The sequence below is a fragment of the Stegodyphus dumicola genome, chromosome 9 (genome assembly GCF_044657685.1).
Source record: "Stegodyphus dumicola isolate Sdum_Otavi_A_Nest chromosome 9, ASM4465768v1".
Taxonomy (NCBI): domain Eukaryota; kingdom Metazoa; phylum Arthropoda; class Arachnida; order Araneae; family Eresidae; genus Stegodyphus; species Stegodyphus dumicola.
The window spans coordinates 130921723-130948656 of NC_140776.1; the positions used below are offsets into that span (position 1 = coordinate 130921723).

Genomic DNA, 26934 nt, shown 5'->3' on the forward strand with positions numbered 1-26934 from the left:
GGCAAGATTCTCGTGGACGGCCGAAGCCAATAGTGCTTTCGAAAAATTAAAACAAGCATTAACGCAAGCCCCTGTGTTGAAATTTCCTGAAAAGGATGAAAATTTAGAAATTTCAGCGGATGCTTCGGATTATGCGGTAGGAGCGGTACTTTCGCAAAATCAGCAGCCAGTAGCATTTTTTAGCCGAACTTTAAATCAAACACAAAGAAACTATTCCGCGACCGAGAGAGAGGCACTTGCAGTTCTGTTAGCAGTGCAAAAGTTCCGAGTCTATTTTGGAAAGGCGCCGATAACAGTATATTCTGATCATGCGGCGGTAACTAGATTGTACTCTGGAAAAAATTTATCCCCAAGGTTAATAAGATGGGCACTCAAGCTGCAAGAATATAATCTGGTAATCAAGCATACCCCCGGAAAGGAAAATATCGTAGCAGATGCCCTGTCACGAATTAAATTAGACGAACAGGGTAATACCGTAAAAGTTGCAATGCTGACAGCGTGTACAATAAATTCCCGAGAAACTGTAATAACCGAACTGGGTAAGGATCCTGAGTTTGGAAGTATTTATGAGTATTTGAAGGATCCTGAAAATTTTAGCCACCAAGATATTGTGGCGATAAGAAATAGGGCGGCCCATTACGAACTAATAGATGGTCTATTATTTTATACAAAAACTACGAATTCCAACAACGAATTTCGACCTGTTATCCCAGCTAGTCTTAGATTAAATATCCTGCAAGAGCTCCATGACAGCCCTTTAGCTTCTCATGCTGGTATTCGAAAAACTACTCAACGCGTACGCGAGGCAGTCTACTTTCCTGAACTGCAAAAGTTAACAAGGGCGTATGTCCAGTCCTGCCCAACATGTCAAGCCGTTAATTATATTAATTTCCGCCCGGCCGGGTTTCTAAATAGTATTAAATCCGAATTTCCAAATGAAATAATCGGCATCGATTTATTGGGCCCTTTCCCAAAAAGTCAGTTAAACAAAAGTCGCTATCTCCTTGTTATAGTTGATCATTTTAGTAAATGGACCGAAATTGTTCCCTTAAAACGAGCCTCCGCGAAATTAGTTACCGATTCTATTTTAAATAAATATATTTTAAAATACGGGGCGCCCCTAAAAGTTATATCGGATAATGGTCCTCAATTTGTAAGTAATATATTTGAAGACATGTGCCAAAAACTGGGCATACGTCATTTAAAAATGGTCCCGTATCGGCCGCAATCAAATATAGCGGAACGGGTCAACAGAAATATAGTGAAAATTATCCGTAGTTATGTTAAAAATTTTCATAAAAGCTGGGATAACTATGTCAATGAATTTGCTTTCGCCCTTAGGACCGCAAAACATGATACAACGGGAAAAACTCCTGCTGAGTTATTTCTAGGCAGAAAGATTATAACACCGTTAGATAAACTATTTTATGTGCAACAAAGAGCCCCAGAATTTAAAATGGGTGATATAGAAAAACTAATAAAAGAAGCAAAAAAGAATACAGAAGTAGCACAAAGAAAACAAAAATTGTATTATGACTTGAAACGACGGGGAGTAACTTATAAAGTAGGGGATGAAGTACTAAAAATTAAGCATTCACTTTCTTCAGCACCAGAAGATAAAACTGCCAAATTTTTCCCACGCTTTGAAGGACCATATGTTATAGAAAAAATAACTCACGCTGTTGTAGTATTAAAGGCAAGAAATGGTGAAACCTGTTCCGCAAACATTGACCAGATAAAACCATTCTATGACCGTAATAAAATGCAAATCTTTTCAGATCTTTTGCAGGATCCGGGACGGCAGACACCGCAGGTACAAGTTCCAGAGGTGGGAAAACGACAAGTACAAGGGCAAGCCAATGAGAGACAGAAGCAAGTGAAAAGAAAATTGCCCCGCGGAAAAATTGAAGGTACAAAGAAAAAGAAGCCGTTCCACCGTCCAAAAAACAGAGTTCACGAACACCCCCAGAATGAAGAAGGGAGAAGGACGACGTATGTGGAAAAGACCGGGAGAAAGGACGGCAACTATAACCCGGCTGTGAAACGGAAGATTGACTCATCCGACAGAACTCTCCGCAGCAAAAGTCGCCGAACTGCGGAAGGGCCATCAGCGGCGGAGGAAAAAGTACAAGAAAAATTTGAACGGCCAACAACGAGGTCCAAGCAGGATCACGACAGAAGTTTCCCGGTTCCACCAAGACCAGCTGCCTTCAAACGGCCAAGACCACAAGCAGAGGACAGAAGGAAGATGTTCAAGGGTGGCCGTAGTGGTGAAAAACGGAAGCTTCCAGAGGAAAGCACTGAAGGGCGAGCCCGTACAAGAAGGAGGATCAACCAAGCTACGGTCTGCAGCACCTTTAAAGACTGGGCCCAGAAAAGGATGTCTGAATATTACAAAGATAAGTAAAATTTTATGTTACTTTACAAACTTAAGTTAATCTTTCATTCTTACTGCAAGTGGCAGATATCAAGAAGTTTTACCTCATGCGAGGTGTACCTTTATCGCCAAAAGGGCGAGAAATGAGTTGTGACCGATTTTCTTATTATGTTTTTCAATTACTCGCGCGTAAAACTAAAGTTGATGTATAATAGCGTTGTATAAAGACTTAAATATTGTAAAAAGTTATTGTATAAATTTTATTTAAAACATTCTAACAAGAAAGAAGTTTTAGTTTGAAAGACTTTTTGAAATGTAGTATTATTTCAATGTAGAAAGAATTGGCACTTGCTTTGAAAAGAATAGAAGTTAACAATGTACTACTAATGTATGTTTTCAAATGTGTAAAATTAACGGCATCTTGATATGTTCTTGTATACATGTGAACTGTTATTTTGAATGTTTAGAAATACCGTGATATGGTAAAAGTGAAAGTAATGTTAAAAAATTTGTTATTCGTGTGACTGTAAAGATTAAATCATGGTGAATATGTGTTAAAGGTTGAATGATGTAGTTAGGCTCTCTGACGCTACACTTTAGAGTTAGCCACTTTCAGAATAGTACCTCAGGGTCTAGAGTTGAAATTAGGGTGTGTTAAGAGGTCTCGTATGTTGAATTTTAACATATTAGTGTTTTGATTGTAGGAGGAAGTGTTGAACACATAGACAGAAACACATTCGTGTTTGGTGTTTTTACAACACATGTCAGAGAGCACGGGGAGAGATAATTAAAATAGTCATGAATGAAATAAGAATGTTAAGAAAAGTATATTCTATATGTTATTTGCAATGTCATTCTGTAACATTTCATTAAACTAGTTTTCCTTCCAGATCTCTGGAAGGAACCAGAATTGAATAAAGCTCCTGTTTTGATGCAGTACAGATGAAAAAGAAAAAAGATTGTTGTATATTCCGGGAGCTGCTATTGTAACAAATTTCTTTCTTTTAAAATTTTCTAGTTTCTAGCTAAGTTATGTTTGTAAAAGTTTGGCCTCGCGTTAGTTTCTAGAGCTAAAAGTTTTCAACAAGGTCGTTTTAGACCTCAGTTTCAAACTAATTAACTCTGGCGGGAAGTATGTAAGGATCTTAAGTTTTACTAACGTTTATTTTATTTTAAATCTTTACTATCACTTCTTATTTTCTACTTCCGGCCAGAATTATAAGCGTGAAGGAGTTTATGCAAAGTTGTCTGGCGAACGCCAAGTATTTAAGTGTGGCCTTTTTGCCAAGCAGAGAGGAGAGGAAGCCGTGAGTTCGAAGCAGGCCGCTTACCTTAGAAGTTACGCAGTTGCTACTTTGCCTTCCAGGCCAGAGGTTTTAATCCTCTTGATAAATTAAACGTATTGTAGTGTTCACAGTCTCTGTGCTACATACGCTTTCTGTTATTATAAGGCCAATCTTATTCTAAAGTTAAATTAGAGTTTAGTTTTATTTTGATATCTTTTAAGTTAGACCCCGAGTGGAGGGTCATTGTATTCCGAAGTACGGAAGTCATTGTATATAAAGAAAAAAATAAAGGGTTTTGTATACCCTTCTTCTGTATCCTGTCTACTTACTACAATTAGTGAACATAGCTTTAGTAAGCTCTCTGTTCTAGTCAGGTCATTGTATGTTTCCGAAGAAGGTTAGAAGAAACATTGAACCTGATAAGTTTAGCATCCCTAGTGTTCTACCAATTATGAAGATATATATACTAAGAAAATAGTCATCCGGAAATAAATGATGTGTAACTAGCAAGCTGGTCATGCTTCTTCCAGAATTCGATCCGGTCATCCATTACACCGAAATTTCCATCTATCTACGCAGCAGTTTTCTCGGCCATGACTAAAAAGGTAATTGGCACAAACCCTAATCAAGCTGAAATCTAATATCAAGTTATCTACAACAAAATCTTTATATTATATATATATCACTGCTTTTTAATTTATAATTTTTATTTATTTTCATATTTTAAATTTTTTGTATTTTTCTTGGCATTCGTAATCACTGCTACGTTTACTACAAAGTCTTCTGTTTATTATTATTATGATTATTATTATAACTATTTATTATTATTATTACAACTTTCTTTGAAAAATAAAAGCATTGGAAACTTTTCAAATTATTGTTTGTTATGGGATCAATGGAGGTTTCCTATTGGATACAAATTATGTCATCTGATCTGACTGCTCTGGTTGGCTTAGTAGTTCAGAGAAACTTGGATACAAAATCTTCCTGTGTAGACGAAATGCTGCCTGGATTCACGAGATACGTCTTCTTAATATTCCCGGGGATTAAGAAAAGTCAACATCAAGGCGTAAGACATTCTGAAGAAACGTTTTTGTGTTGCAAAGTTAAATTTTGGTAAATGAAAAGTCATAAAATGACACTCTACAAAAATGAATGTAACATCAAAATTATTATCTGAAGAAAGAGAAGCAGCAGATGAAAACTACACGAAATATATTGATAGCGAACGATATAAAATACCTTTTAAAGCATTTATTACGCAAAAAAAAAAAAAAAAAAAAAAAAAAAAAAAAACTAGATAGTCATGTTTGTGCAAAACAAATAGAATTTAAAAGCACTGCATTTTTTTTTTTTTTTTTTACTTTGCGGCAACATTTTGCACTACATTTCTTTCTAGAATTTTTTGCGGTTTCTGAGAACAACGTCCTCCTTTTCCAACTAGTTCAATCATGTTCCTAAAATTCCAGAAATCCTTATTTTTCTTCTAAGCAGCGGCGGTTTGCTGTAATCAGTTGTTTGTCCAGATCGTATTGTTGACATACACTTCGGCTTTATTGGAAAGTTTTTGATGTATGGTTCTCATATTTTTTCGAGGTCTACAACTAATTGTGGTGCTGATTTAAATCATAGTAGCTCTTAGCATAAGCTTTTGATCCTGATTTTAGGTGTTTTGAACATTTAGCAAGCTTCTTTCTGTTGACATCTTTCTTCATTAATGGAAAGAAGTAGTACGTTATTAGTATCTTTAGTGAATACCGTCGGCCATGAAATTTGCGCAATTAATTCAATGGCTCGAAAATTTTTAAAATTATGTTAAGTAAAATTTACTTCTCTTATGTTAAATTATAAACAATGTCATATATTTTTGCCACACAATTATTTCCACAAATTACAATTTAATGTGCTTAAAGCAGCATATCATTGATAATTAGCTGATTATAAGAAATAAGAATTTAATATTATGTTGCTAAAAGATGAAATTATTGCAGTAATTTTGTGAAAACTCCTTTTAGAGTAAAGTATTTGATTTAATTCAATCCTATTTAATTAAGACTGTAAACTTATCAAAATATGTGTGTTATTTATTAAACAATTTTAGTGTCTTTTATAACTAAACTATTTGACTAATCTGCTAAATTGCCTTTAATGTTTTTAAATTTTGATGGAGAATTTAAACATCTAGACTTTTACTTTATAGTTTTATTTTTTATTTTATTTATTTTGAGAAATAGGAGAGTGTGTGTTGAACTTAACATCCAATTTTTTATTCAACGATTTGTCAAAAATGTGTGAATATTAACATACTTAAAGAAATCACTTTTGTTAATGTTAAGAACCTTTTTAAAATGCGGCATTTTTTTCACTAAAATTTAATATCCGTAATCTATATATTTTAACGGCTAATCTCTGTAAACAATCAGGCGACTTACAGCCTGTCGTAATCTTTCATTAAAGTATCGCCAAATCAAGAGAACGTTTAAACAAACCTTTTTATTAGCACTTCAACTTAACAACTTTATACAGTTCGTGTAGTAACGGATGGCTCCGTTACTTGCGGATTTAGCAGAATATAAACTTTAAATTAAAATTTATGTATTTTAATATGTGAAAATTTACAAGACGCATTGGGCTGGTAAATTTTGGCTTAAGCTCGCGATTCACTTAAGCAAGCACAGCTAGAAAAGGCTAAAGCTGATTCAAGTCAGTTTAGAAGCTAAACACATATAGTAACAGTTGCTCAATGTGCGCTTTCAAAAGCCTGTCTTAACTTCAGCAGCTCTTGAATCTTAGTAGGAGAGTTGATTAGAGTAAAAGGGGTTATACAGGCAAATAATAAGATAATTGGTTAGTAAATATAAAAATCGTACATCTTTTTTTGTTTTTGTATAAAATGCTTGCGTGTAAATTAAATATATTAACTAAATGGTTTTATTTTTAAAAATGGTAATTATATACGCCATTAAATCTGTAATTTTAAATAGAGCAATACATACTTGTATTAGCTGAAGCAACATTTGCTGGCTGAGACGTATATTAATATAGTTAGTAAGATTAAGTGAAATGTTGCAAACATATATTTTTAAGATGGTGTTATAAACAGTATAAAGATGCTTACGCATGAAAAAATATCGCGAAATGAAATCAAAGCTAAAACCGTTTTACATACCTTATGCGTAAAATAAAATTTTTCATTGCAACATTCCCATTTCCAGAATGATCTTCTACAGATGAACTAAGTTTAATACGCATCTTTCATATATCGAAAATATCTAATATTCCAAAAAATTAGGTTTCTGAAAGTACAGTAAAATTCTGATAGAAAATTTTTATTAATAAAAACAGTCAAAAGAAAATCATGCAGAGTGTGATGTTTTTGCATTTTATAAATATTTTACAATAAAATAGTAAATAGAAGATTATTAGCATAGTTTGAAGTACTATATTTTCTGAAGGTTAAGACTGCTTGTTATGTAACTATCATTTTATAAAAATTTATATTGAATTTTGTTGCAGACATTTAAGTGAAAAAGTGCTTTTCAATTTCAGGCTGGGATTTTCTTAATCAAAACAACTTATAATAACCATCATAATAAAATATAAATCACTTTGCTACTTTTGTTAATTTTACACTGAACAAACCGCAGTAGAAATACACACACAATTTTATAAATAAATAGAAAATTAAACTGCCTAAATCTTTTATATAAGAATTAGATTTCGAAATTTTAAAACTCTTTACAATTTAACTTTACGAATATACTTTGATTTATCAAATAATTCGCCTCCTTACCTTTTCGTGTTTTGAAAATGATGTGTTAAATTCATCTGTGAAATCATTCATTTTTTCTCAGTACGAAAAAAATCTTCGATGGCACACTTCCTTTTTTTCTATTCATTTGTACATATATTTTGCGCATACACGTGTTTAAAATTAGATCCTGGAATTAGAACTATAAGGCTGACCATATTACTTCAATCACTAACGAAAATTTAACAATAATTATGCAATGATAGTAAACTAATTTATGACGGATGATTAATGTTTACTCCTAATGTAGATAGTAAAAAGTATTCATACATTAAAAGTGGGTGCAATATGTAAAATTTAATCAATGATTTAAATTTAAATTTTTCTAGGAATCCTTATGTTACTTTACAGGTAAACGCGACAGATTTTAGGCAGGGTACCAGACGTCTTCATAGCGTCCATAGCTATGGAAACAGCTTCGTAAAAGTATACAGTAAACTTTAGATTTGATAAATTAGTATTCTCCTAAACTCACGTTTAACTATAGTATTTAAATATTTGCTGATGATACAGCTTTCAAAGCTACGAAATGGAAGATGTCAGGTTCTGTTTATTGGTAAGTTAGTTTATTAAATGATTCTAATCATTATTTCAAATTGAAGGGTACAAAGAACCCCTAACACCCTTTTAAGTGTTCGATAATTAAACAATTATCGAATGCAAAGAGAGATTTGAAAGATTAGTGGAATCTTCATGTTGAGTGGCCACATTTGTTAAAGTACATATGGAGCTACTTCAAGTGGACTAATGGATCGCATTCGCTTCATGTGCATTAGAGCAACAAGAAGGAAAGCCTTTTATGAGTTAAATCAGGAGATGTGTGAATATTTTTCTATCTATGTAAGTCTCTCCCCGACATATTTTATCTGAAGGCTTCTCGAAGAATTGGTACCCTACCATCAGTCGAGCAGTAAAATCGCTATGGTGGTTCTAAGGTAACTATGCTACAAGGTTTACTTTTCCAGGCCAGAAAGTTTAAAGCTTTTAATTTCACTGGCTCAAAACCTGGTCCAACTACTGCCTTTGGAAATTAAATGTAATAGTTTCTTTTTTTTTCTCCCACTTCTGTAAGCGAAGTGACGTTACTAAACTCGAGTCTGGGCAGAATGCATTTCAGATTTCGTAGTTTTCTGTATGTGTGAAGTGGATACGAGCCCGTTTCTCTTAAACTATTCATCATATGTCTGTTCGTACACAGATGCCCTCGAGTTTCTTAGTGTCAATTAATTAATCTAACCTGTCGAAGACTTATTGAAGAACGGTGGTATTAAGGAAAAGGATTGAACAATCGTAATTTTGAAACTAGATGCTCTTATACACATGTGGAATTTCTGACTTTATATCTTATCAACCTCTTTCCAGAATCGTATGTGAAATATATAAAGGAGCCTCCCTCCTTACCTCCTACCTTCGTGGTGCAAGCATATCTGGTTAGCAGTGGGTAAGCCTGGATTTTAAATACTGGTAACGGATTGCTGAGTTCGCATGCTTCCTGATCCGAAATAAGCCTAATGACTCTACAAAAGTCCCATCTAATAAGTATCTGTCACCGATGTGAGTCCTGTGCATCCGTAAGAAGGGAAACAGTATTTTGAAATAAAAGATTAATTCTCAATATGTTTTTTTCCCAAACAAAAGGCTAAAGAGAAAATACACGTACAATGAAATGCATCCAAATTCCTGAATTTAGCAATGGTGACAACATTGCTTCAATCGCTTATATTTTACTTAATACATGTTTTGAAAGAAAACCTATCTTTGCCACTAACAGTTTTAGATTTGAAAAACATAATGCTTTTAATTACATCACATATTTTACGTCATGAAAGATACCAAATTTAACCATCCACAGCCGAAAGTCACCTCTGTTGATGAATAAATATAACATGAGCAGTAAAGATTTCAATGATAAAAAAGGTAAGAGGATAATAGCTAAAATTAATTAAATGAAATGGGAAATAAAGACTGCTGAAGGAGCTGTTCTGTTTAACATCTTTCTACAATAATTTTGTAAAAGACAAGATAAAGATTTAGGAATCAAAAATCAACCATTGATGTAAATAGTCGACGCAAAGTATTAGACCAAAACAACTTAGTGAAACAAGTTATTTCTGTCTTTCTTGATTTAGAATGCTTTAACTATTTACTAGCTTCATAACTAGCTTAGTACAGTAAAGTTCCTTGTATTTTATACATGTACATTTTTACTTAAATTAAATTATTATTCATAACAAAAATTATTAGAGATGGAAATGTTAACGAGACTTTGATCATGGTGTATTGCAATCTAATACTTCGACAAATGTGCTTTTACCAAACATGATTCGAAAAGAATAACGAAACGTTAAAGCAAGAACTACTCAGTCAAAAAATATAATAATTAAATCAATGACAAGGTGCTCCATTCAACGGTTTATTTTTTCATTTACTGAATCATTCGTAAAATTAATTTATTACCACATAGTTTGGCAGAAGAAAAATGACGCGTTCTTTTTCGCCTGTTAAATAATGTCATTAATTGTCCACTATGTAACGTTGCTACAGAATTGTTTAGATTAATACGTTGGATAATATTTCATTAGTGACAAACTGCGGAGTAAAAATGAAAAGACTGATTAATTATATGGCCAATTAGAAAAAATAACAGCCATTTCTTAAAGTATTTATGTTCACGTACTACAAATATTAATGAATTTCTTTTGAGGTAATCATCAGGAATTTCATCTTTAAAAGGTGACTAATAAAAGTTCATTGAGAGGGAAAACTGTCCTATGAAAATATAGAAAAAAAGACTATAAAAAATTCTCTATCGTTCTGGAAAAGTATATAATGATTTCAAAATTTAATCATCGTGAAATTCTGTTTTGTTTAAGTTTCAAAATCAAGAAAGTAATTAAGTAATGTATTTGATTAGATTTTTAGTAATTTAATGATCATTCACTCTTCCTCGTAAAGAAGATTCTGATTAACAAGAAGCGTTTTGAAGTTATATAAACACGAAGAAAATTTTTAAATATTTTATCTTTAAGTGAAAACTTGGTCCATAATCTGCTTTTCAACATAATTTTCACACACATTAAAGCTCGTATTGTATCTTAGGACCAAACTCTGAATGCCTTTATCATAGAAAGACATCTGATAAGATATCCTTTTCTGGTACCTAACGTGAGTAGAACTTCAAATAATTTAAGCTCTCTGTCTTAATTTCAAACAGAACATTTCTTGAGAAATGACGAAATGGTGAAATCGTAATGCGCAGTCATGAGAAATGAAATTTGGTAATCGTCTGTTATTAATGGGGTAGAAAGTTGTTCATGGTTTCAAGAAACGAATGTTTTACGATTTCATAATTATCTACGAAGTTTCTTCATTTTTCAAATATTCTATTGTATGAAAGTGCCTGATAGATGGTTTAAATTATCGGAAATTTTGTTCAAGCTTTGTAACAAAAATCGTTATTCGAAAAAGGGATAGTTCTATATTTCAATTCTGATAGACCGATTGACGAAGTTGAACTTGCGTTTTTCATGTCTCGGAAGTGCGACTTAGGATATATGTTAGGTTTACATACAGCCCCCAATTGTTCTAACATAGGTGTTTGAAGGAATATTAACGATTGGAGAACGAATTGGAGATATTAACGATGGGGTTAACGTTTGCAGTGGGAAGATCAGCTAGATAGTTGGGACTATCCGACTGGCGTGTGAGTTTAATGAATTTAGAAATAAGCACATTTTTATGCCGTTGACAAACGGTATCGGTTCTAGACCAGGATGTATGTTCAAATATAAATTTTGATTTTGGATCTGCAAAAATTATCCAAAAGGCTTCTTCCATAGGTGAATTGGATTTTCTTGAGACTTTTCACATTCACAAAGATTTGGCAGGTTTAGTTAATGATTTGAAGTCCAATCCAGTCCTTTCTAATGCCTTTAAAATTCTACTATCTTAATTCAGTTATTTTTGCCGATAGATGGCGTTACCTCCTCTCGTTTGGTACTACCAGAGGGTATAAAAAATCTCCGTTCAGTGGTTGCTTTCCATTAATTGAAGTTCAGATTTTGAGCGTAAGGTGCATTTGCGCCTCGCTCCCTATTTTAACTTTGCTAATTTTATTATTAAAATTATTTATTTTATTATTAAATTAAGAATTTCGCCAACTGAATTATTCTTCTCCCAAATTGAAAAACTGCGCCAAAATAAATTTAATAAATTTTTAAATTTCGCACAAAGTTTCTCACCAAATTTTACAAAATGTAATATTTAGGCATAATGAGTCGTGGAATCGAAATATGCGAAAACAGCGGGATTTCATTTCAAAAAAAGTCTGATTTTGTGTCGAAATACCTATGCTAGTACAATTGTTGTATTTAAAATCTGACATATATCCTAAGTCGCGCTTTCGAGACATGAAAAACACAAATTAAATTTTGTCAATCGGCCCAGTACAACGACAGAAACTGTCCTATTTGTGAGTGTCTGTATGTGCATAATGTACTTTAAAGTATGTGTAAATTATGTCGAAAAGTCTATTAAGGCTCGCGTTTTCATGTAAATTAACGTGCAAAACGTTGTGCTAGTGTTCATATAATACCGAAATGGTATACGTTTAAAAACACGACTGGGGACAACAAACAACTAACAAATGAATATATCTCCTGCTAAATGGAAAATAAAATATTAATTATCGTATGCTCTAGTTTAATATATTTAAAAGGCTTATATAAATTACCATTCTGTTTACATCCGACAAACACAACAGAGTTTTAAGTAATTATATTTGTAATTATTGTACTACATGCATTATATTTAAAAATAGTAAAAGATGATGCTGTAACTAAGATGATGCTGTCGTTTTAAAATGAAGGTATTATTGCCGAAAGATTACTTTTAAATTGATGACACCAATAATTTTGATTTGTAATTGCTTTCTTTTGCCAGTGATTATGAAGTGTGGGTTTAAGTTTTCTCTACTAGGTTTTATCTATGCGGTGTTGTTATTCAGCTTAGTTAAGGGTGCGAATAACTTGAATAGAAGTAGTTTCGCAATCAGTATATTAAAAATGTTTCATCTTGCTTGCGACATTTAATAACCTTTGTTGCAAAATGTTAGAGAACACAAAAAATTTAAGTTTTAAATGATTTAATTTGTTACACTAACAATGCAGTTTAAATTATATACGTTCAGGAAAATCCCTTATACATCATTGAAGCAAATATGCTGTCATGGTTTACTCTTTAGCGGATAGAATTTTGTATTTAATAAAACATAGAAGTATCTCAAGCGTTAAAAATAAAAGAAGGTGTAACTACAGAGTTTCTATAAGTAAATAGTTGTCCCGATTAATATCTCGCTACCCTGTAATCATAACATGTGATCATGAGGAAAGCTAAAACAAATTTCAGCTAATGATAATATATCGGACAGAGAAGCGAACCAAAACAGTTCATGTGGCAACTTTCAGTTAGGTTCAATGACATTTTCAATCTTCGCTAATTCTATCAGAATATAAAGAATATTTTATTGAATAACAGCCAAACAAAGAAATCTTAGCAGAATAACAATCCAATTCGACAACGAAATCTATAGCGTTGCTATGCTGTGTTTGCTGAAGGAAAAATAAAACCTGAGAAACAAACCACAGTAAACTCGAAAAGTATTTCTTTGAGTTCAATCATGCAAAACATAAAACTTCATTTCTTGCACACCGTAGTATGTTATTGTTCATTTTTATGGAGGTCTGAGAAAATCATGTTATGTATGCAGATCGATTTGGAGACTGGAATAAGCAAAAAATACTGAAGTGTGTGTGGGGGGGGTGGACGAAGCACGAGGAAAATAATTCTCTCCCTCGAACGAGCAAAGCCTTAACACAGAAGTAAAAGGGGGAGAATTTCCATCAACATGGAGTAACGTCTCATAGATAAAGCAAGTGGTTCTATTTTGGATTTTTCCATTCTAAAAGGATTTGGATTTGCATAATCTGTCGAAGTCTTTTGCAGATGAATGCTTAGTATTATCTGCAGTTGTGAATGATAACGGATGAAGAATTTTTAGATGGTATTGATTTCTCAGAAACAAATTCTCGATAGACTGCAAAAATTCAGAATAATTCTTAGATTGAATAATATTACTGAAATTTTTCTTTGCTATATTTAGAACAGTAACTACAAAACTGAAGGGATATTTTAACACTCGAGTATGGTTTTTTGGAATGCGTACAGTGCGAGGTTTTAATTCCACGTCAATAGTAAAAGAAAATCGTTCACGAAAGATCAACTCATTCAAAATATCATTAATATTTTGTTTGATTCGTTCTAATATGCTTTTATTTCGCCATTGTCTTTACTTAATCGCAGCCCATACATAGAGTTTATCTTAATATTATATACGCTACGAAATGATAAATATGAAAAAGGATCTTTGAAAAATACTATTTCTTATGTATATTGAATTTTTTTTTTGTTTCTGTACATTGAGGATTTTGTTTTAAAATTTACCCCTTTCTAATTTTTAACACATCTAATGGAATTAGCATGAAAGAGAGAATATTTTCAAGATTTTGCACTTCTCTAATTTTGAATAATTTCTAAAGAAATATTCTTTCGGATTAAGAAGTAATATATGTAACAAATGGTAAATAAAATATAAGAAGTAATGAACAAAAGCAATATCTTCAATCAATTTGGTGACTGAACGTACTTCTGAGCCAGAAAGTTTTAATATTGTTATTTGTGTACAATTCTATCATTCAAAATAAAATATTATTTAAGTAATTAACAAATTTTCTGTTGTGTAAAGTATAAAAATAGCACAACTCATTGTATGGTAAAGCGGAACTGATAAGCAAAGTAGTATGTTATATTTACTATATTAGTTGCTTTTACTATTTTTTTTTAATTTTGAGATCAATAATTTTGAATAAGTATTAAATTTTTTTTATTCCACGAATACTGTTCCTTTTTGTAGTCTAAAAATCTTGTAAATAACTATGGTTAGCGCGAACTTCACAATGAATTGACCAGTTAGCATGGGCGAGATTGATAGTTTATAATCAAAGTCAGACTTTATTAAAAGTCAGATACTGTCAGATTAAAGTTATAATGTCATATGTAGTTTTTAAACTTTTTCATAAATTAATCTATAACCACGAGCCATGTAATCTACTAAGACGGAATACAAAATACGAGGAAACTAAAAATTAGTCAATAGATCTAAAACGCTAAGAGAATTTTCTGTCTAAAAATCTTTTTCTAGAAAAGAGTTAAAGTAAATATCTTATGAATCATTATTGTGTCACTGGAATCAAGTCGCACATCAGTCTAAAAGCCAAACGGCTACTCTATCTACCACTAATATTTTCCTAATTTACTATACTGTGTTCCATTTTGGCCAGACTCTGCAAAATGAACAGGAATCGCTGCACATGCACTAAAGGCTGTGTAACCAAGGCCTTGCTAAGCATTACCGGGTCATCATCATACTGAATCATCACGAACTCAGTTCTTCATAAAAATATGAAGATTGTTTATATTAACAATGGCATACTCATCAGCGTTCTTAGATTGTAATATAGCGAACAAGAACAGCAATCATTTCTCTTTGCTTTCAGCTTATTGAGATCTAAGTTTTAAAACCAGTTTTAATTATTTGTCTTATAAACGTTACCGAAATATCTTGTTTTTTTTTTTTTTTTTTTTTGTCTGGAGTGATAAATTGTGAAATAATAACTTAATGAGGGCTTACAAGAAGAAAGATAAAAACTTCTTACACTTTTAGCGCATACTATTTTTATTACGTATAACTGTAATTGAAGGCAAGAGTTAATCAATTTAAGTCAATCTCTTAAATTGGACGTTATATGCGTGTTAAAATTAAAGATTAAATGTTAACAATAACGATTTCGCGATTTTGAAAACAAAAACTTTTGGGGTAGAGAAGGAATTGGTGCAATGCCATCAGGTTTGTTTAGTATATTTTTAGAAGATGACTACTTCTTAGGACTAAGAAATGACTCAGTGAGAAAATATATGTATATATATATATATATATATATATATATATACATGTATATAGAACTATCTACATACGGTAATCACGTTCCCGTTAATAATACACGTACTTGTTGAAATTTGTAAGTCAATCTCACGGCTAATTATCTAGATTAATTTCATTAAATTACCTAATATTTTAATAAAAGATATAAGGAATTTTCTGCTACCTTACTGCCTGCCTTCTTGATGTATTTGGAAGCACGCCCAGTTGAAAGAGAGTCCAGTTAAATTGGGAGGTCGAATCCTGTCGGGCATTTCTTTTTTTCTTTTCTTTTCTTTTCTTTTTTTTTTTTTTTTTTACTGCTCTAAAATAAGCCTACTGATTGTGCCGAAGTCGTATAAGCAATATGGAAGTCCGATGCTGCTTGTACGCCTGAAAGATACACCTAACACACAAATAGGAGTTTGGCCTAAAACTACGTGATAAATTTTAGATAAGAAAAGCTAAAAAATAAGCCAACTTCTATCTACTACTTCCGTGCGGAAATTACACTAAAAAAAAGAAAAACTGCTGCAATTAAGAGAAAAAAAACTTCAGATTGCTAAATGAATGTCTGGAGTGTACATGAAAGATTTTAGACGAGGGAAAATGAGAAACGAAATTTTAAATTCATGTAATTACATTTAGTTTGAAATTTAGTAGAATATTACACATATAAAATAACTTTTTTTTTTAAAATGCAGCCTACTGTTAAAAAATTTCGGCTGCTTAATTTAAAGGAAGCTCGCATTTTGTTTTCTCTTCATTAAGCCGTTTCTTCCTTTAAAACAATTTCGAAATCAATGAAGTACTTTATCTTCATGCAAATGAGAAGCGATTAATTAACATGGTGTCAGTTGTGATGCTTGAGGATAAAAACAGCGGTGATGGTAATTAATGATGGAACTTCAAGAATTCAAGAAACCTTTGATATGATATGAATGTGCTACAAAGTGCATTTAATTTATGCTAAACAATACTGTTTTCCTTTACCTCATTCTTGAAGTTTAAAATTTCTTATTGCTTTGTAACTCCATGTCCTCTTTTCCTCAAGAAACTCGTATTAGTTCATATAAAAGAGTAGTCTTAAAATATTTTACTTTACTTTGCATTTTGAAGTTTACGATCATTTGCTTCTAATTTGTTAGTCTCAAAATCTCTCGTTTTGACTGAGGTAGATATTAATTATAAATTAAACTTGAAAATTAGAAAAATCCTTTAGGATGACTAAAATGGTGAAATATTTAAATGTGTGCTGTAGAATACAAACCTCAGAAAGCTGCATTTAATTATATTCATTTTCCATTTACTTAAAGCGCTTTATACTGAAAATGCAACATGAAAGCAATATTAAGTGAAAACACTTACGCGATAAGGTCATCTTTAAATAACATTTTATTAAAAGATATCCAATACTTGCTCTCTAATTTTGAAAGCTCAGTGAGTAAACGCAACCTTATGGCGAAAAAAAGGAAAGATCTGTTTTCAAATGCCTGGCCCGAATTGTAATTTTCAAAGAAAAAACTTCAAAATTCGAGGATTTAATAATGATGGATTGAGATATATAGTATATATATATATATATATATATAATGCTGGCCATTAAAACTGCTACACTATGAAGATGGCATACATCAAACGTCAATTTTACATGAAAGATACTACATGAATGGCATATGCAAGCGGTTAGCATTCCTATGCATGCACACAAAGCAGATAGGAATAACGCCATCTACACTGTGTATAAATGGGAGGACTGCACAGAGAGTTTCTCACTTCTGAATTGCATTTGAACATTAGTTGTTTGTGTAAAGGTCACGTTATGCGTCATGTAATAAAAAAACTCCTACAAGCACGCATCGGAATTCAACAGCGACAGGACTACGATTTATCGTTCCGTGACATTTCTGCTGGTGTTGATCAGGATCCCATGACAGTCTGAGGAGTGAGAAATTGATGAATATAGAACGCCATGCAAGATCTCAGCGACTTCGGGTTGTCAGAAATTTGGTTCGTATGCAGGAAGACAAATGACCGCTCGGAAAATGCGGCAATATCTGTAGCACCACGGACGGTCAGCACGGCGACATTGTTACGGCTTTCCTTGAAGCAGCAACAGAGACAGGCACGCCTACAGTAATGCGACGAACGATGACACTGGATACATGAGTGGCACCCCGTCGTCTTTTCAAACAAATCTCTATTTAGGTATAACATCAGGATGAACATATCCCAGTGTGAAGGAACAGAGGAGGACAAACTTACATGTCCTCCTCTGTGCCTCCACACAAACACGCCTATAGTAATGCAAGGTATCATGCGTTCCCAGTGGCGTGCAGGCGTGCATCTATTTATATAGAATATACATCCTATAATTGACATAAATGGTAACGTGGATAGCTGCCGTTGCATTTCCGACATGTTAAGACCCTTGTTTGTGCTATACTCGAGGTCTGCGTAACACTATCTTTCAACAAGATTAATGCACGGCAGCATGTTACCCTAGGCTACGGTTATCATGATGTTTTAAGTAAAAGCAAGATTTATAAAAAAACAGAAATAAAAAAACTGACGTCAAGCCATTGAAGTATTATGGAGCATTACTGAAAGCAACACTGCACGCTTGATTCGTATAGTGTGTCTTCGAGCAAAGCCGAAACTTTGGCTGCCTTGTTCCCAGTCCATGCCGTCGCAGTAACTATTGCAGCGCATGTGCGAATATTTGAAGCTGTGTAATTCACCCAGTTTCCTTAGAAGGATATGAGATTTTGTTACATTAAGCGTAAAAGGGACCTCAATACAAAAAACAACGAGTTTCCAAACGAAAAATCATCTTTTCAATATGTCTTATTATACCACTACGAGGTACGTTTATTCTTGCTTATAATGTGCGCATGTCATAAAATGAAGATCTTTTGTACGCTTACCATAATATGTTCTACTCAAATCGGGACAATTTTGAAAAACCACTCTCAATCGAGAATATAGCCTACAAGATAAGTAACCATGATTGAAAAATCTAGGTTAAAAAAACAGTGAGTTGAAAGAAAACCTAATAACTCAACTGAATATTTCATATTATTAGGAAGCTGTCAGTATTTATCACTAGTGTGAACTTTCTTTGCTATTTTTAATGGTATAAAAAATTCACTGCTAATTTTGCTGTTCGCAAAGCTTGAAAGGTTTATTCATAGTATCCATTTTCTTTATAACTTTTATTTTTCCACTTTCATAATTAACTGACCAAAAATACTCTTCAATCACCACTTCATCAACAGGTTGATCCATGTTTATTGTAATATTTGAGGCAGTTACATTATTTTTTTCATATGCAGCTTCAATTTCAAATCATGCTAATTCACTGTTCTTACCCAAGTATAAGATTCTACATCAAAATGGTCTACCTATAGTTCAATGTAAAAACGACATCTGTCATCATTTTGCGGGAAAACATCTAGAGTCTACATGTGGAAATAAAGTTTGTGGTCCGCGAAAATTTACATTGCAAACTTAGTGGTCTGAAAAATCCAAAAGGTTTTTGAAAGCTGATATAGAAAATATTAAAGTACTTAGATATAGATATTACAAAATATCTTCAAAGACATTTGTATTTAGACTGGCAATAGTGAGTGTAACAGAGGAATATTTTAATTTCTAAATCGCCATTTTATTCGATACTGCATAATTTTTACTTCTACTATTTGGTACTTTAAACTAACTTTTGCATATTAGGCACTTAAAATTTTACCAAATAACCGGGACAAAATAGCAAACTGGGCGGATGGACCATATGATCAAACTGGGACAGTTCTGGTCAAAGCGGGACGTCTGGTAAGCCTAATCATTTCCATAGTTTACACCTTTCACGCAAACTCCAGTGCACTTGTAGGATTTTTTCATATTACAGCAGCTTTAATGGTTAGGAGTATAAAGTAATATCATGTATTTGAGTCTTATATAATTAAAAAATTATGTTTTAATTAATGAATAATTTAATTAACCACATAAACTATGTGACACATTATAAGCTTTTCCTTTCGAAAATTAAAACTTTTCCAGCAGTCAGATAAGTTTTAGAGATTTTACTCTTCAAGATATCATAAGGTATTTCCAAAATTCTATACTCAAATAAATTACCAGTTTTGAGTCTAGTTACCTTTCGCACAGAACCTCGTAGATGTCATATTACAATTAATAATATGGCAGCATTCCGATTAATAAAACGTCCATTAACATATAAATATTTTAGTGACAAACATCTCCCATGCAACTTATTAGTTAATTTCTAACTAATAAGGAAAGCATTCCTGTGGCATAACAGCTTACATATAAATATTTTTGTACACATATAGAATTTGCATTATCCAGAACGTAGTAAAGGAAAATATTCGAATATATGAAGATTTTGGGCATATTAAAAACAAAGCATAGAAGAAAAAGGAAAAAACACAAAGCTAAAAATTTGCTGAATCGGAAGAGCGCCTTTTTTGTTTTGAATAATGTCATTAATTAGAGGCATTTAGTCATATTATGAATGCATATATTTGTAGAAGTTTCATTTATTTGCTAAAGGTACATCAGCGAAGTGCTAGGCACTTAAACGGCATCTATTTATTGCTCGATCATTCCTACTTTAGTTATGATTTAGAATTGATGCAAAATACTCAGGAGAATGAACAAAAACACTTACCTGTAAATGAAACATTGAGAATATAGTCGAGGTAGAATTTCCCACCATCTACTGTCCTCATTTCATTGCAGTAACTTTCACCTTTTGGCTCACACAGTTCGCGCCACACTTTGTCCAGCGCATGAGCGAAAGCATACACAGCATCTACCACGAACTGTACTTTGGATTCTTGCCTGTAGCCTACACTTTCGTCCAGTCTAAGATTTGGCGAGCACACAGGCACACTAGAATTCGGTTTCACATTTTGCGGTAGTTTACAAGCAAACACGCTTTCCCAATATTCTTCGAACCATGGATTTCTCTTATTTGTCGTAGGTATAAGGTTTTTCATATAATCATTAAATTCTGTAATTTCTGTAGATTGTAATTCTACTGTTATCGCACCCTCTGCAGCCCTTTCAAGGCCTTCTACCAGCTTCTCTTGTTTGCCCCATCCATCACTGGCGACCCATGTAAATATATGGTTGTTGGATCTCATAGCTGCCCTCAACATGCCAGCGGCATCTTCTGCCCTGGTGAAGAGAACCACGCCGCGGGCGCTGATCTTCTGCAGCAGGTTCTGATAGATGGAGTCAAAGACCTCCTCCGTCGCAGAGTGGGGCACTTTCTCAGACACGGCGATGCAGATATTGCGACTACGGGCTTCTCTTTGGAAAGCAGTCATACCTGAATCGCCATACTGACCTTCAGATGACACCAAAGATACATATGACCAATTAAAACGCTGAACCAAATCAACTAAAGCCACAGCTTGGAATGTGTCCGACGGTACAGTGCGGGCGAAGAAGTCATATCTGAAATACATAAGTGCATGTCTCATTTGAAATGAAAAAATATACTGACAGAATATAGATAGATGTAAGAGAAACATAAATTTATAATTAAAATTTACTTCATCATTAACTACTAGATTTATGCAATATATGTATCTTTTAAAATTCTTTCATGCATTCCTGATTGATAGGAGTTGCAGTTAAAGATAGGTACATAAAATATTTGTAATTTTACCAATAATGATATCAGCGAATTCTGTAATTAAGATACTTACGTACCATATTTCACAAGAAAATTTATTATTATTAACAACAATAAAATATGCAAAAGATTTGTTCCTGCAATAATTTTTATCATTAGTATATTTACTTATTTCTCTAAAAGATTCTGTTTACTTAAATCAGATAGTGGGAATGATATAAAATTCTACTAACTTGAATAAAGGTTTTATATTAATACTTACAACTGTTATGAAATTATTAAATTATAGCCATTATAAGGTCAAATAGTTTGAGCTATTAATATTTGGATTCAATATTTTGTAAGTAAAATAAATTAGTAAACAAATTTACAGCTTAAATTTCGTTACATAAATAAATGAAATATTTTGAACCAGTTTTTTTTTTTAATTTTTTAAACTTGGAGAAAGAAAAGTATTTGCTTCTTGTCACCGTAAAGACAAAGATATATGCATCGGGTCGACAAGAAGGTAATTTCGGTTTTGTAGAGTGAAATAAAACACAGTATTGTTTTTACATAAAAAATTAACTTTTCAGTCAAATATATTCCATTTTGTTTGATTACTTTTTGCCGTTTTCTGGTAACTTTATGATTCCGCTTATGGAACACCTGGCCTTTATCAGCAAAATACTCAACCAAGTGCGATTTAAAGTTATTGTTATTGCTGAAATTTTTACCATTTAAAAAGTTTTGTAAACTTGAAATGAGGTGCAAGGTCGGATCTATATTGGAGATGCGATGCCACTTCCCCACTAAAGCTGCAATAATTCCGTATGTATGTCTAAAGATGTGTGAGACCTCGCATTGTCATGGTGGATCACAATTCCTTAGCACTTTGCCAGTTCTGGCTCTTTCTGTTTGATTTCTTCCTCGAGTTTCATAAGAAGTTGCCAGTAAAGATCAGAGCTGATCGTTTGGTTGCTTGGAAATAGATCCGAATACACAATACATATGTAATTCCACCAAATTAGCGGCAGTACCTTTTTCCCACGCAATTTAGTTTTCGGTTAGATTTGTGCTGATTCATCGTGCTTGTACTATGATCTTTTCCAATTAATATTATTCTAGTCGATCCATTTCTCATCACCAGAGAAAATTAGTTTAAAAAAAAGGCCGACTGCATCACGTTTGAAATGCACATTGGAAATATTGATTCGTTGTGCTAAGTGAATTTTTTCAATTCATGCGAAACGAAAAAATCAAGTTTCTTAACGTGTTCAAGGCATCTTACGTGATTTTCAATTGTTGTGTATAATATATTTAATTGTTTGCAATCTCTCGAAAAGTTGTATGACGATTCCATTCAATTATGGATTTAATTTTGTCATCATTAATTTCAGAAGATCGGCAAGAACCCTGCTCATCTTTAAGTGAAAAATCTCCAGAAAAGATTTTTTAAACCAATGGCACTTGCGTTCTGTTAAGCATTGAACTCCATAAACTTCACATATTTTTTTGTGAGCCTCAGCCGCTTCCTTACATTTATGAAAATAAAAAATTAAAACGTGCCGAAAATGTTTATCTTTGCAACCTATGACCATTAACTAATAAGTTTAAACAAAAATACACGAATTTTTTTTCTGTAGCAAAATAAAAGTGTCAGCTGCGGATTCTCAAATAAAGAAAATGTAAGATTGACAGAAGAATAACAATACGAAGATAAAGCTATCTATTTGTCCAAGTAGAAATTGCTTTTTTGCCAACCCAGTATTTATCTTCAAGAAATTTGTACTTATATGCCTGATAAATATATTAATGCAACTAAAATACTGTGTCGTTTCCACTTATTAGTTTTAAAATTTGATTTCCTTTTATACGAGTATATTGACATTATTTTATGCTTAAATAAATATGGTATTAAAAAATTTAATACCATATTTATTTAAGCATAAAATAATGTCAATATGCCATATTAAATAAATATGGTATTACTGGAAAAATTAACACAATAATTAAAGCATTTTATTGAATTACCTAGTTTTATCACTCAGAGAAGTACCAGTGGAAGCATAGGATATCTGTGGAATCCTGAATAATCTAAGAAGATTGGCTACTTGAAGTGAGACTTCGCTATACGATCCGCCAACGACTCCTGTTATTGCTTTAGTTGAAAACTTGATGGTAGGTGGTGATCCATCAGCACATTCAAAAGCTGTTGCATCGACTGTATTGATCGAAGCTCGAATAAATTCTAGAGACTGGTTCAAAGCGTAACTGTCGCTGGAACATGTATCCAGTATGATTGCTCCTAACTTAATGTCTTTCAGGAGGCTTGTATCATTGTTGATCTTCTCCAGGGCATACAGCATAGATTCCACGCGTTGGACACCTCTGTCCTTATTGATGGCACCGCATCTGGTCTTTACACCTTTCTGGTGAACAGGAAAGAGCCCACCAAGTATTACGTCACCTTTCAAAATGGCCTTTCTACTGTCACTCAAACCGAGGTACAAAAGGACAAGACTTGCCACGCCTAGAAGATGGGAGGCAGGTGGTTTGTACCCCCCGCCCCTGAAGGAGGTCGTACCGATCGTCATCGTCTGTTGGGAGTGCTCCGACAGCGAGTAGATTGGGAGAATGCTGTCTTGTTACAGCAATGGTTACTTTGGCCTTGCATGAGTCGGCTTTGGATAATTACTTTCAGGACTGACAATGCAAAATTATTTCCTAGAAACAAAATAAAGTAAATACGTAAGTAAAATCCTACAATTTAATTCAAATTCCTATTTTTATATAGTATCAGATTATGTAATATCATTAGAATATTAGCAAAAGTCAGTACTTCAAACTTGCCAGATTCTTTAAATTTATTTAAATTGTAGAATTTAAAAAATCTATTCATAATTCCTAAAAGTTCCCCAACATTACCTAAATGTTTCTAAAATAAAACGCATAAATGAAAAACTAAGAAGATCAGTATTTGTAGGGTTCTGCTACATTTAAAAGCCTATATATCAAAAACCAGCAGACCATACTGCACTGTTAACGACTTATATTATCCCTTAGCCTGAAACGAATCACATAATCTAAAGAAGATTAATCTAATTTTTCTATTTACGTCTCAAATTAACAGAGAGGCACAGCTTGTGTGACAGACAAACCTCTGGTATTTGCGGGTATTTAAATTGACGTAACAGAAAGTTAAATTTCAAGTGTAGGTAACGGAGTTGAAGACTACGGTTGAAAAAGATGCTCTAATCTAAACTTTCAAAACCTTCACCTTAAATGCACATGCAGCTAATAATGCATTCTGGTGAGGTCTACGGAGAGGAGAAGTTACAATAAAGGTTTTAAATCATAAATAATTGCCTAATTAATATAACATACTAGATTACACAGTTAATATTTATTATTACATATAATTTTAATATGATCAATGTTTGAACAATGCAATATAAAAAAGCATAACTCAAACTGGTAAATAAAAAGCTGTAAACACTTTCCTTTAACAGAGTTTTGTGTGACATTTATGATTTTTTTTAACTAAACAGTCATTGACCCATTGACATTGACACATACACATACGCACGCGTAAAAAAGATCTAGAAATTCAAGCGTAAATATATTATTTAACAATAGTCTTAATCGATTAGATTTTACTTCCTTGTACGAAGTGAAAGAAGTATTGTAATCGTGAAAAATTTCTGGCATTATATTTCAATTATTTTCAAATCCACTTTGGACACTTTCTTCTGTTTGACACTTGTACGCACAGAATAAAGGACTCTTTTTTTTTTTCCGAAACGTATTTAAAGCAGATTCAAAAGGGATTTTTTTCGTTTCTTTTGTACGTACATATGTATTTCGCGTAGCTCGAAAACGATTAGCAGTAAAGTATAGAAATTTTGCATATCGGACTGCTAGAACACCAAGTTGTGTGCTTCCTTTTTTAATTGCAATTGGCAATAACAAATGCATATATGTTATGCATAATCGTTTATCGCAATCACATACTTTCAATTATGGAAATGTTTTAAGTGACGAAAATTTTTATGTTTTGGCAATATCAAATTTTAAAAAATATGTTCGATAAATAACGAAATCTGACTTTTAATGCGGTCTCCTGTTTCTTTTATTTATATTTCAGAAAGTTGAAAAATAAAATAGAATTATAAGAAGTTTGACTCCTGCGGGACAAACATTGACCAGGATATTTCATTTCAAAATTTGCAATTTTTAACGTCATTTTCAACTTGACTTGACAGATCGGTTATTCAACTTAGAATAATTCAATGAAGTAAATTTAAACCTAGTGCAGCAAAAATTGTGTACTTTTTAATAGGCCATAAAACAAAGTCGTGTAGTCTCCGCTTTTTTTCAATATTTTAGTTAGGGGATGCTTCTGAATTAAGTTTTAATGACCTTTGATAGCTCAAAGTAATGATAAAAAATTAATGGAATTTTAATATAATGAATACACCAACTGGGAGTAAGCAGACAAATCCAATTCACCTCTTATTATTGAAAATGCACATTGAGGAGTAAAAATCCTGATTAAACCCAGGATTAAACCGATTAAAAACTATATGAAAGTAGAATTTAAAAGTATGCAAAAAAGCAGCTTTAGTTTGGCACAGATCTTGATGCCAATTTATAGTTGCTTTTGTACCTAATTTTAAAACCTGTTTAAACCCAATAGTGAATTGTTCCTTGATTGGCTGCCCAAGATTTCTAAGTACATAATTATGCAGAGTAAATTGACGTAACAGATTGAATCAGAAAGCTTGTTGCATCATATATTTTGCCGCTAAAATTTGAATTACGTAATTTATGAAGAAAAATTACTTTCTCTATTGCAGATAATATTAATCTTTATTACCTGCAATGGCAAAGCCCGTATGCGGGTATTTAATAGCTTTTTCTATACTTCTTGTTTTCTTGCGTATGTTTAAAGGTTACAATTGATAAGCAATACAGAGCAAATACGTACATATGTTTATAAAATGATTCCGAATATGCAATTCTAAACACACATATTTTCAAATCGGTTCTCCATATAATATATTTACATATGGAAAACATTTTGAAGATTTGAAAGACTTTGATGCCACAGTTCTAGTACTGAAAGATAAGCCTATCGCAATATCTGAAAGATCGCTTTAGGAAAAGGAACGTATTTCCTTTGAGAAAAAGAAAAGGAGAAAAGGTAGGCGGAATAACGTAAAGAGGGAAAAATGTGACAGAATGCTAGTTTTATGATAATGACGGTTTAAAGCAAAATGTGACATGTACCTTAAAGGAATTCTAATGATTCCTTTCTGAAAAAAAGGGAACAAATGTGAGTTGAATTCACATAGGTGTCTAGTAATACTCTGAAATATTAAAAGAAAAAAAAATTGATGTGGACACGACATGTCAATGCGGACTATTAATTACACTCATTTTTACTACACTTCATTTAAAGTTATTTCTTCAAGTTATTCTAACTAAATTAATCGATCCCTCAAGGCAAGTTGAAAATGACATCAAAAATGACAAAATTTGAAATTAAATATGCTGGTCAATGTTTGTCATACGAAAGACAAATAGTTTTTTTTTTTTTTTTTCATAAAACTTTTCTAAATAGAAGTATAGGAGCCGGGAAACAGCATAAAAAGTTAGATTTCGTTATTTGTCCAAAAGTAATTCTTTGTTAAAATTTAAAATTTCCAAAATCTGAACTTTTTCCTAATTTAAAGCACTTTTGAGACCACATGACTACGACTAACGATTCAGAAGACA

At 32.6% G+C, this 26934-nt stretch overlaps 1 protein-coding gene across 1 annotated transcript in view; it reads right to left on the reverse strand.

Moving 5' to 3' along the window:
* Window positions 1-26934, reverse strand: part of mGluR (metabotropic Glutamate Receptor) — a 370983-nt gene that overhangs the window by 182346 nt on the left and 161703 nt on the right. The window contains exons 2-3 of the mRNA XM_035352507.2: window positions 23188-23880; window positions 20200-20993 (exon numbers count right to left, since the gene is read on the reverse strand). Of these exons, the coding sequence (XP_035208398.1) occupies window positions 20200-20993; window positions 23188-23750 (1357 nt within the window). The 5' untranslated portion in view covers window positions 23751-23880. The remainder of the gene's footprint in view (window positions 1-20199; window positions 20994-23187; window positions 23881-26934) is intronic.